Raw genomic sequence first — 11,357 nt, 5'->3', positions numbered from 1 at the left:
TGGTTGTGTTAAAATTTAATGATTTTTTTTCAGCGATGACGTAACTCAGGTGAAAAAAAAATTACCATAAGGTGTAAGCAACTAAACGTAAACAAGTTGGATTGGTTAGAGTAGATGTGATGAGGTGACCGCTAAAGATAAAATCAGATTTTTGAAAATACACACTACATATTTTGACGGTTCTATGGATGAATATATAAATTTGGGTAACAATAACTATAAATATCAAATCTACAGGACAATATTATCGATTAGTCTTACTTTACGTGATTTGTCAACTCTATCAGTGACGTAAACGGCACAACTAATGATGTATTGGAAACCATCTTTAGGAGCTTTAACTTCGGTTACTTCAGTCAAAGTTCCCCAGTTAGCGATGGATATATAGTCAACTTTGAAATCGTTTAAATCGATGAATGGTTTCCATTTATTTAAAACCAATTGAACTAGTTCATCTCTACTTTTTATCTCTCCACCATCATTGTTCAAACTTTCGATTTGTAATTTGGCTTCATTCAAACCTTTATAAATGTTTGTTGCAATTTCTAAAGATTCTTGTGATAAGTACTTGTTTCTACTACTTAGTGCCAAACCGTTTTCTCCTCTTACAATTGGCATCATTTTCAATTTAGTATTCATGAAAAGTTCATTAACCATTACTTGCAAGACGGTGAATTGCTGAATATCTTTTTGTCCAAAGTATGCAATATCTGGAAGAACAATATTTAATAGTTTAGTAACTACAGTAGCTACACCACGGAAGAAATTTGGTCTTGTAGTACCTTCCAACATTTCACTGACACCAAGAACACTCACAAAGGGTCCTCTTTGAACAGTGACATCCAAAGGGATACCTTGAGGATACATAACTTTGGCAGTTGGTGCAAATAGCATATCCACACCTAAGGATTCAAGTAATTTAATATCTTCAGGTAATGTACGAGGGTACTGATCTAAATCTTCAGTTGGCGCAAATTGAGATGGATTAACAAAAATACTAACAACTGTAAAATCATTCTCTTGTTTTGAAGTTTTGATCAATGTAGCATGCCCTTGATGAAGACATCCCATTGTTGGAACAAACCCAACACTGATCTTTCTACGATCACCAATTTCTTTGGTTCTCCATTCAACAACTTCTTTCACAGTATGTAGCACCTTCATTTCTCTCAATCTAAACTATTTCGAACAATGTTCACCAATGATTCAATTGAGTCCAAGCCAATTGAACCTCTTTTGATTCCAACATAATCATTCTACTTAAACCTTCTGTTCCTTATATAAAGAATTGAATTGAACTGGATCGTTGTTAGATTCAGAGTCATCGCTGTTGTATAAATTAAGCAATTTCGATCTACGGCAACTAAAAGGGGAAGTTTAGTACCCGATTGGCTAAATACGATTGTTAAAGAGCAAGAGAGGTTATTTAGTTAAATACATTTTAATTTAAAATTTAATTTTTAAACAATGATATGGATGTATGTTATAGTAATCCACCAATTATATATATTTATAGAAAATACATATCTATATGATATCTCTATTTTTTGTTCTTTTGATTAATAAATTATACTACGAAAAAAAATTTATAAGAAAAATATAACTTAAAGTCCCAGAAACAGATGGGTAAAAATCTGAATAATTGTTATTGATATGTACCAATGGTGCAATTTCATTTTTATTTCAATTTTAAAAATATTTGTTCTATTTTTTGACCTTTTTTAAATTTTGATTTTAACTTTTTTGTCTAAGTTTTAGTATTTTTTTTATATTAATATTTGAAATCATTAATTATTTTTTAGGATTTTTATAATACATTTTACGAATAAGTGGATGATGTTCTTTCAACTCTTTGTTCTTATTCGTACTGTATTCCATATATGCCATGTCTTCACCACCAGCAAGACCTGCCAAAGAACCTTCACCTCTAACAGCCTTCGATTTGAATCTTTTATGAGCGTTACCTCCACGACCGATGGTATTCTCAGCATCGTCACCAATTTCAATACCAGCGGCTTCTTCATTTTTCAATAAGACTTCTTGTAATAGTTCTCTACGTTCTCTTCCTGAGGCGTATGCTAAATTTGGTAATAATTCCATACCATGCAAATGTGTAATGACTTTAAAAGCATAACCTTGATCAACCAAAAATGCTTGTCTCTTCGTTGAATAATACATTTCTTGGGTATCTTTAGAAACTAATGAGTAGAAAAATGCATTAAAACCTTCATCATTACGTCTCTTAGCCCTTAAAATTCTACCCAATCTTTGGGCTTCTTGACGACGGGAACCGTAATGTGAAGATATTTGAATCAAACAGGTAGCTTCCGGTAAATCAATGGAAGTATCACCAACTTTTGAAAGAAAAATTGTATTGATTTGATCATTATATTGGAAATTTTGTAAAATGTTCATACGTTCTTGTTGTGGAGTAGAACCATAAATAAATGGTTTACCCAATTTCAGAGCATACTCTTGTAGAGCATACACATTATCTGAAAACACAATAATCTTATCACCTCTCTTTTCATGATACTGAATCAAAAACTGACAAGCTTGGAATTTTGTTGGATTCATAATATACAACAGCATTCTTTTTCTCGCATTTTCTCTTAAATATTCTTGATAGAAATCTACTGTCATTGGGCACCAAACTTCAGCACACTGAACATTTGCAATATGACCTTTCTGAGAAAGTTCCATCCAATTTGCTTCATATAACTTTGGACCAATTAAGAAATTTAAATCACTAATTTTATCATCTTCTCTGACTAAGGTTGCTGTAAGACCCAGCTTTGCATGTGCAGCAATAGCAGTGACAACTCTACGAAACATTGCAGCGGGAACGACATGGACTTCATCCAAAATAATGAAACCCCATTCTCTACCTGTCAAAAAATCCATAACCTTTTGGGAATCATGAGATCTGTTTCTGGTATTGGCAACCATAGAATATGTAGAAACAACAAGACCTGATTCAGTTTGAAACATTTCTTTGTTATCTGATGTGAAAACTGCACAATTCTCTGGCTGAAGAGTACACCATTGTAAAAATTGTTGTCTCCATTGCATGACACTCACTGATGAGGTACATAAAACAATAACTGATTTCTTAATGGTACATGCAGCAGTGATCCCTACCAATGTCTTACCTGCACCACATGGTAGGACGATAATCCCACTTCTTGCACGACCATTACCAAACATCTTACTTAGTGATTTTTCTTGATAAGGTCTAATCTGTGTTGATGGTTTTAAATCAATATCCAAATCTGGATTTCTGTGATCGTTTCTGAAATCATATTCTTCCAAAACTGGATAATCGATTTCTTGACATCTTCTTTTCACTAATTCAACAGATTCATTGGCAATTTCAAAGGAATGAACAGCGTCAATATCATCTTCATCTTCCTCAAGCTCATTGTCACCACCTACAACAGCAGTGAACATAGCTTCAACATCATTTGGGTTAACATTTTTTGATGCATCTGTTTTTGATTTCTGTTGCTGTTGCTGTTGCTGCTGCTGTTCTTGTTGTTGTTGTTTATCAGTATCAATACGTAATCTTCCAATTACTGTATCTTTTAAAAGCATTTGTAAAATGTCCGCTTGTGTTGTTTCAACGAAGTACCTATTATGTTTAATAACCAACTTCACTTTACCATACGAAACTGTCGCACTTCTAATGAAATTAACAATAGAAGGAGCAACTGGAACCTTTGATAATCTATCCAAAACAGATAGAATATCATCAGTTTCTAAACCAACGGAAACTGCAGCATATAATGAGTATGCTGTAATTCTATATTCGTGAATGTGGGAAGGTCTACTAACAGGTTCTGCAATAGTAACCAAGAAATCTTGAGCTTGTTCAGCTAAAGGAGAAAAACTTTCTAAAATAATCCTACCATCACTTGGTGAAATCCAAATAGGTCTCGAAGCATGATCAGGACGTAATTTTAAATAACTAAAATCATGACTTTTGAACATACTGGTAACTACATCTGGATTAAAATCGGCAGGAATATCATTATTACCACCATAAAGAAAATTCTGATCCTTTGCTGCAAGCTGACTTAAAGTTCCTGATGCTGCATTTCTCTTTGATTTAGTCTTTCTCCCACTAGAAGCAGGTTTAGTTAATCTGATAGTAGATTTTGTAGTTGAAGCTGAGGGATCATCATAAACAAACACATCGTCGCCATCGATTACATTATTATCGTCGTTATTCTTCTCTGGTTCTTCAAATTCACCATCATCTGTAGCTGGTGATTCATCATCAGAGAAGAACGACTGGCTCATAGCAGGAAAACTCCTGACTTTGGTCTTTGTTGGCAAACCTTCATCATCAACACTAGTCATTTGGTACCGATACAAGCTTGGGTTGACTAGTAAACTGTTATTCGATAAACTAGGATCGAATACTCTCCTTTTATCTTTAAATAAGTTAAATCAAATTGTTCATTATTAATTTAACCTTTCCAGTTTAATATTCTTAATAAGTAATAAATTTCAAAGGATGGAAATGTAATTTCGATATCGATCGTACAAAACGACCAAGCTCATTAGTAATAATAAGAACACTTTAAGGAAGGTGAGGTGAATATGAAGATGAAGCATAACAATTCAAAAGATATAAAACTATTTAAATATATTAACATGATGTACCATTCTTGAGCACACTGTTTTGTTTTATACGTCAATCGATTACAGTGATGTTCTCATTCCATGAAGTTACAACAGTTGCATACACATATTGGGAATTGGGCATACCTAAAAAAAACGTTGGTTAAAAAGTAATAAAAAGGAAGTAAGAAGAGAATCAGGGAGCATGCCAACTAATATCTTCAATCAATTAAGAAACTTATCTTGAATTAAAACTTTTACTTGTGATTAAAGTTTTGCTAAAACAGGTTTACCATTTTTAACTCTATTTCTTTCTGTTTCTTTGTAGATTTCCTCAAATATTTCCTCTCTTCTTGCAACACTTTTATTTGAATTATCGTAATTTTTCGATTGATACTCTTTAGCAAACTTTGTAAAATGAACTGATAACCTTTTCAACATTTCGTCTGGCATTTCAATGTTCATTAAATGATCACCTTGTGGTACAACATCAACGGTATAGTTTGGAATCGATTTTTGCAATACCTGTTGATTTTCCTTTGGTGCCCAAGTAGCGATACCTCCAACTAGACTAACTACAGGAACCTTAATGTGTTTTGCACCATCTAGTAACCAGTATGAAGTCGGATGTAATGTCATGTAACATAACATTTCTTGTCTTCTCTCCATTTTGGTTCTGATGGAGCCATCCTCCATATTTATTCTTTCAGTTTCTTTAAATCTTTCAAAAATTTCAGGATGTGTCTTGGTAAAAAAGCTCCTTTCATGCATAAATTTATCATACTCTGCTTCATTTTTGAACTCATCTTCAACCTTTGAGGCAATAGCCTTGAAGAACTTTGGTGGTAAGACAGTAACATTGGAATTATTTGGCACATTTGGAGAGTAAGCTACTGGTTCAATGGTGACAATAAAATCAAATAAACTTGGCAATAAAACACCACAACACATGGCTTGGAATCCACCCATCGAATGCCCGACTACAATATTAATAATATCATCAGAATTATCTTCTAATCCAGAATAGAATTCTTTTTGGGCAACTTTACAGGCATCTCTAGCACCATCTGACCAATCATAACCTACCCCCAATTTCCCACGATTTAAAACCGAAGAGTCACCGTGGGTAACTTGATCCAAAGTAACAATTTTATTAATCGCAGCTCCTAATTTATAATCCAAAAGATGTGCAACATAGTAATCCCAAATAAATCTATTCATACCACTTCCATGCAAAAACATCAAATTCATTTTAACACCTTCATCATTTAACCTATCACCAGTATAGGTGAAAACATCATATACACATTGTAATCTATCCGAATGGACAATAGTCGAATCCCTATACGTTCTAGGATATACTGCATCAATAATTTTAGTTTCTCTCTGATAATTATCTCTAATAATTTTATCCATCATGCTCCTAATATTCAATTCAAACCTTTAACCTCACTAACTTGTTGTATATAGATCACCTGATTTTAAGCTTTTACTCCTTGTTCTTAGGAGAAGAAGTAAAAAATGTGAAATAAAATCAAACAAAACAAATTAGAACAATAACAACCAGAAGCAATAACAACCAACAGAGATCCAAAACTAAATAACAACTCCAGGATAACCACAACAAAACTGTTTTTAACCTCCTTTAAATACCTTTAAATCATCATCATCGCCATCGATTTGTAGTCATCATTCATCAATTTCTAAATTTCGGACCTTATACTAAGTATGACGGTTTTAATCGCATTTAATCCGAAGTGTATAAAATATTAATACAAAACGACAAATGAGCAAAAGCATAAAGTTTAACAAGAACAGTTCCTTTATGAATTTATTAAAAGGATATGTTTTGTTGGAGATCTAATGGCATGGCAACCATTTGGATATACTTTTGTAAAATTTGTTTATAATTCGGACCAGTAACGGTAATATTAATAATAATACAAAGAGTTAAAAATGTTGGTGGACGTATAATACCAAATCAACCAAAATAACTTTTATTCGAATTAGTTATTACAATAGATAAAACATTATATATAAAAGTTAATGGCCAGAAATTGATTTGTTAAATTTTTTTCTTTGGGATTATTCATGTGTTTGTTTGTAAATGTCCTTAATCCTTCGTTAAATGGATACATAAATATAGTTATATGGGTAAAAGTTCATGAGATTGGAATTACGTGTGAAGTTTTCTTTAAATTTTTTGAATTGTAAAAGTGATTAGTTTAATATTTAACTGTCTGATACTTCAATATCAGTGTCAATATCTGAATGCCTTGATTCTTTGTCCTTATAATTCGTGATTTGTGAAACGGAAGAATGTGTCCTTTTCATCGAATTATCTTCTTTGTTATCATTTTCGATACTTTCATTGGTGAGAAGTACTGGTGTTGATAATTTTTCTGTTGGCGAATTTGTATTTGAATGTAATTTAAATACTGGTGGTGGTTTCATCGCATTTTCTAAATTTGTAAAACTTGACTTTTTTGGGGATGAAAGAGACATCAATGTTTCAATAGCTTCTTCTTCTGTGGGTTGGTCCTTTCTAGGTGAGTTTCTATTTTGCCATTTTAATGGCGATACATTCAGTCGTTCAGATGCTTGCTTTTGGGGACTTGATATTGCCTTCAAAAATGCTAGATGTGCAGACGTCGAGTTCTCCGCTGGCAAATTTTTCGAAGTAGTATCAATTGATAATTTACTCTCTGGCACTTTCTTTTTCTTTTTATCTTCTTTATCATTTCTTGAGTCATTTTTTGCTTTATTGTTCCCGTTACCATTCCCAAATTCTGCCATTGGCATAACAGCGTTAGAGTCATAATCATCATTTGCATATATATTACTATACGTACTCATTCTTCTCTGGGATTCTGTAAGCTTTGTTGTATCCATATTTGATTGTTGATGCTGATTCTGTTCACCGTCTAATTCTATCTCTAATTCGGGTAATGTTTTATCAACCCAACCGTTTTGTAGTTTGACTAAGGCATAGTTTAATCTTGTCTTTAGATTATTCGATATTTCACGAATTGGTTTAGCTTGTTCTTTATAGACACCTGGTGATTTTAATTTTGGCGAAGGTGAAAGGAACACTTCGGTATTTCTTGATTTTGGAGTTGTTGGAGGTAATAATCTTGTCTTGCCATTAGGAGAATTTGGAGCTAAAAATGCATTCATATTCTGATATTGAGATTCCCCTACAAAATCATTACTAACCCGTCTATCGCTCTTATTAGGCAAAGGAGTAGATAGGTACCCCAAAGATGTTGAGGACCTCCTTACCCCAGTACTAAATTCTCCATGTAAGGACTGATTCTTGGGAGAAGGAGTTTGAACAGGAGATTGCAATTTATCTTGACCTTCCGCTTCTCCAACCTCGTAATCATCATCCCCAGAGCCTATATAATGTCTTCTTGAACCGCTTCTTTTCGGAGTCGTTGCTTCCATTCTAAAAATATTAACCAAAAGGCTTTTTATACGTTTTATTCCTATTATTCTTACCTACTTCTAAAATTTCAAGAGAATAAATAATTAAATCCCAAAATAAAATTGAACAGAAAAAGTTTTTCCTTCTATACCCTCTGCTCTGTCTTTGAAGTTCTTCAATTGCCTTGGTAAAAACAGATAAATATATATACAACTTTAATAACAATAGCTTCGAATCAATTCAAATAGTTCTACCAAACTATATGATGCAATTTAAAAATCCTTTATTAGTATCAAATCAAAAACCAAAACCAAATCAAAAAAAACCTAATAAAGTCTAAGTAAAGAACTAAAAGAGAATATATCAATAGCACTAGTAACTTGCCTTTTAGTAACAGTCACCAATGCCCAATTGTAATCAGAATTAGCCCTCTAACCAACTGAAACTTTAATATATTTCATTCCCTGATATTGTTGTATGTTTTATAAATTTGTTTCAATTTTATTTCCAGTTACCATTCTTAATTTCCTCACCAAAACAATAATACCTAAAATTTCCCGTTTCGTGTTATTGAGAATTATACTGAGGAGGAGAGTTTATCCGGGGTCACGTGCATTCAAGATATTTCAAATTAGGAATTACAATGACCTCTGGTTTGATTTAATTCAATTGAAATAACGATATGATTCTTTAGCAAGTGGTTTATATTTGTATTTTTATCCTTCAGTTTCTCTTTAATTCTCTTTTTTAAAATTTACTTTTAATCTTATTAGATATTATTATTACATAATTCGAAAAATTCAGCTCATATTAACCGAGATGATTTATATCAGCTATAGTTTTAGTTATATAATCTACATATATTGTAGAGGTTACCATGCAGATTGACTATCGCTTATATCACAGATATAAATGTCTTTCCTAAATGCAACTCTATTTATAATGATCAGAGCTGTAGGTGGAAATTGGAAAGTGTTATCCTTTTAGACAATTGGTATTTAATGTGATGGTCAATGTTAATTCTTAAATTCAAAAAAAAAAACAACTTTTCAGTTTTAGTATCCAAACTTTTATTGGTTTAGCTTTATGCAAAATTAATCAGTCTTGTTCTTCTCCTAGCGACTGTATTCTCCTTATTATCTGTGTCATTATTCGGCAATCCATCTCTAATTAATTCTTCTATATCATGCTCACCACAAAGTGGAACTTCTCCATTAAAGATAAGATAATCTTCTCTAATTGGATTTCTGCAAATGGTACAAACCAAGCATCGCGTATGAAACCTTTCAGTTTTATCATTTTCCAAACATTCACCTTCGATGAAATTACGGCAGATTTTACAAATACTGTTGTTTTTCTCATGGTAATGTTGTTGACAATATGGTTCATCATCTAAAATATAGCATGGTGTCTTTCTGTTGAAAATGATATCACATTCAACACACTGGAAACATTCACGATGCCATTGTCCTGATAATTCGTTTTCATTCTTGGAAAAAATACGTTTGCCAGTAATTTCTAATCCACATTTCCTACATGGACCTTCTCCTGGCAAATTTTTCTTCTTGTTAATGATAGAGCTTGAGTCGTCATCATCATCTTGGCCATTTTTAGTTTCTACTGGTTGTGTGACCTGAATTTCAGGCTGAGGTAATGATAAAGCTGATGGTGTGGTACCATATCGGCTAGGTTCTGGTTGTTTGAAGTTCATGAATTGAGGCGTGTTTAAAGAACTAACTGAAGATATTTCATCGCTGACAGCGATGGATTGCGATGAAATATTTGGATTAAAATCGAACTTTTCTGAATGCAAACTTTCTAAGCTTTTCAAGCTGTGTTTCACTTCAGGGTATCCTGATAGATAAGCGCTGGACTTCTTTACACGTGGTTCGTTCACTGATAATGAATTAGTTAGTTCTTCATTTGGTTTTAATTTTTCATCCAGCTCGTTGTTCCTTAGCATTGAAGTGTCATTCAACTGGGCAATTAGTTTTTCTACTTGGTCATTTGTATCAGAAGCGTTTGCCTGAGCAGGAAAGCTCTGTTGTTGTTGGTGTTGTTGTTGTTGGTGTTGTTGTTGTTGTTGTTGTTGTTGTTGCTGCTGCTGCTGCTGGGAGGATTGAGAGTATTTGTTCTGTTCCTGGTCCCAGGACTTCAGAGATCTTGTATTGCCGGAAACAATGGATGATCTCTTTTGAGCTTTGCTTTGAATTGATTTTGTTTCTGCACTGAAGATGCTTTCCGCTTCTAGTGATAGATTTAATTGAGGGTCAGCGATTGGAGATAAATCCATATTCAATTGTGGGTTTGCATCTAAATTAATTTTTTCATGTTCTTCGAGTTCAAATTGATTGATAAGAGGTACAGATACAGGGTCTTGACCACGTTGTTGTTGATGGTGATTTGATGGATGTGATGTGGTTGTGACTTGTGGGGCAGGAGAAGGAGAAGGAGAAGATGAAGCTGCAGCGAAGGGCACAGATGCAGGTATGGAATCTATAATATTCAAATCTTCACGAGATTTGTGGAATGAAGAGGTAGTATCATTTTCAGTCAACATCATGAAGCTCTTTTCTATGGGGTTCATTTCTTCGGCATTAGGCATTGCATTGTATTGATAGTTTGAGTTTGGTAAACTCACATTACTCCTACTGTTGTTATTACTATTATTTTGAATAGGGTTACTACGACTTTGTTCTATTTTGTGTAAGTTTTGGATCAAACTTTGTTGTTGTTGCTGCTGCGGTTGTGGTTGTGGTTGTGTTTCATGGGCTTGAATTATGTTTTGAGTATAATTACGAGCTTCATTTTGCTGTGATGGCTGTCTTACATTAGCGGTGGTGTTGTTGTTGGTGTTGTTGTTGTTATTGTATAGGACATCGAAGCCTGCTCTTTCCATAGCAGTCTTGTAGCGTACATTTGGGTTCAGTTTAGGGAATGGAGAGCCAAACATATGGTTAGACATCTGTGATATTCGCTGGAGAATTTGCCCTGGAGTATGGATCCTATTGTAGATATGCGATAAAGTGTATTTATTTAATTAGAAAGGTTTAATATACAAAGATCATAGAGGGAGATTTGATTTTGATTTTGATTTTGATTTTGATTTTGATTTTGATTTTATCAATTGTATTTTTGTCTAGATAGACTAGAATAGTTAAATATGAGGGGGAATTTTTCATTTGAGAGAAGAGAAGAGAAGAGACGAGACGAGACGCGTTTAAAAAATTAAATTTAACTTGGAAACCTGGCGACTTCTGTTGTACAATGGCTGGTTGGACGACGACGGAAAAACCTAAGGTTT

At 33.3% G+C, this 11,357-nt stretch overlaps 5 protein-coding genes across 5 annotated transcripts; all 5 read right to left on the bottom strand.

Annotated features, from left to right (window-relative positions):
• Positions 1–231: 231 nt before the first annotated feature.
• On the bottom strand, positions 232–1,164 carry PAN6 (pantoate--beta-alanine ligase PAN6; the record flags this gene model as incomplete). Its single annotated transcript, XM_001645684.1, has 1 exon — positions 232–1,164. One exon carries the CDS (start codon positions 1,162–1,164, stop codon positions 232–234), a length of 933 nt encoding a protein of 310 aa, XP_001645734.1.
• A 627-nt stretch (positions 1,165–1,791) lies between these two features.
• Positions 1,792–4,362, bottom strand: SSL2 (TFIIH/NER complex ATPase/helicase subunit SSL2; the record flags this gene model as incomplete). Its single annotated transcript, XM_001645683.1, has 1 exon — positions 1,792–4,362. The coding sequence occupies one exon, from the start codon at positions 4,360–4,362 to the stop codon at positions 1,792–1,794; it is 2,571 nt and encodes an 856-aa protein (XP_001645733.1).
• Positions 4,363–4,893: 531 nt separating this feature from the next.
• Positions 4,894–6,045, bottom strand: LPX1 (triglyceride lipase; the record flags this gene model as incomplete). The annotated part of the gene is made up of 1 exon (XM_001645682.1): positions 4,894–6,045. The coding sequence occupies one exon, from the start codon at positions 6,043–6,045 to the stop codon at positions 4,894–4,896; it is 1,152 nt and encodes a 383-aa protein (XP_001645732.1).
• An 813-nt stretch (positions 6,046–6,858) lies between these two features.
• Positions 6,859–8,073, bottom strand: Kpol_1043p64 (DNA-binding protein SRL3; the record flags this gene model as incomplete). Its single annotated transcript, XM_001645681.1, has 1 exon — positions 6,859–8,073. The coding sequence occupies one exon, from the start codon at positions 8,071–8,073 to the stop codon at positions 6,859–6,861; it is 1,215 nt and encodes a 404-aa protein (XP_001645731.1).
• A 1,064-nt stretch (positions 8,074–9,137) lies between these two features.
• Positions 9,138–11,018, bottom strand: PXL1 (Pxl1p; the record flags this gene model as incomplete). Its single annotated transcript, XM_001645680.1, has 1 exon — positions 9,138–11,018. The coding sequence occupies one exon, from the start codon at positions 11,016–11,018 to the stop codon at positions 9,138–9,140; it is 1,881 nt and encodes a 626-aa protein (XP_001645730.1).
• Positions 11,019–11,357: the final 339 nt, after the last annotated feature.

The sequence above is a fragment of the Vanderwaltozyma polyspora genome, genomic scaffold (assembly GCF_000150035.1).
Source record: "Vanderwaltozyma polyspora DSM 70294 KpolScaffold1043 genomic scaffold, whole genome shotgun sequence".
Taxonomy (NCBI): domain Eukaryota; kingdom Fungi; phylum Ascomycota; class Saccharomycetes; order Saccharomycetales; family Saccharomycetaceae; genus Vanderwaltozyma; species Vanderwaltozyma polyspora.
The sequence above is the reverse complement of the archived record's forward strand: the minus strand, read 5'-3'. Positions and strand labels throughout refer to the sequence as shown.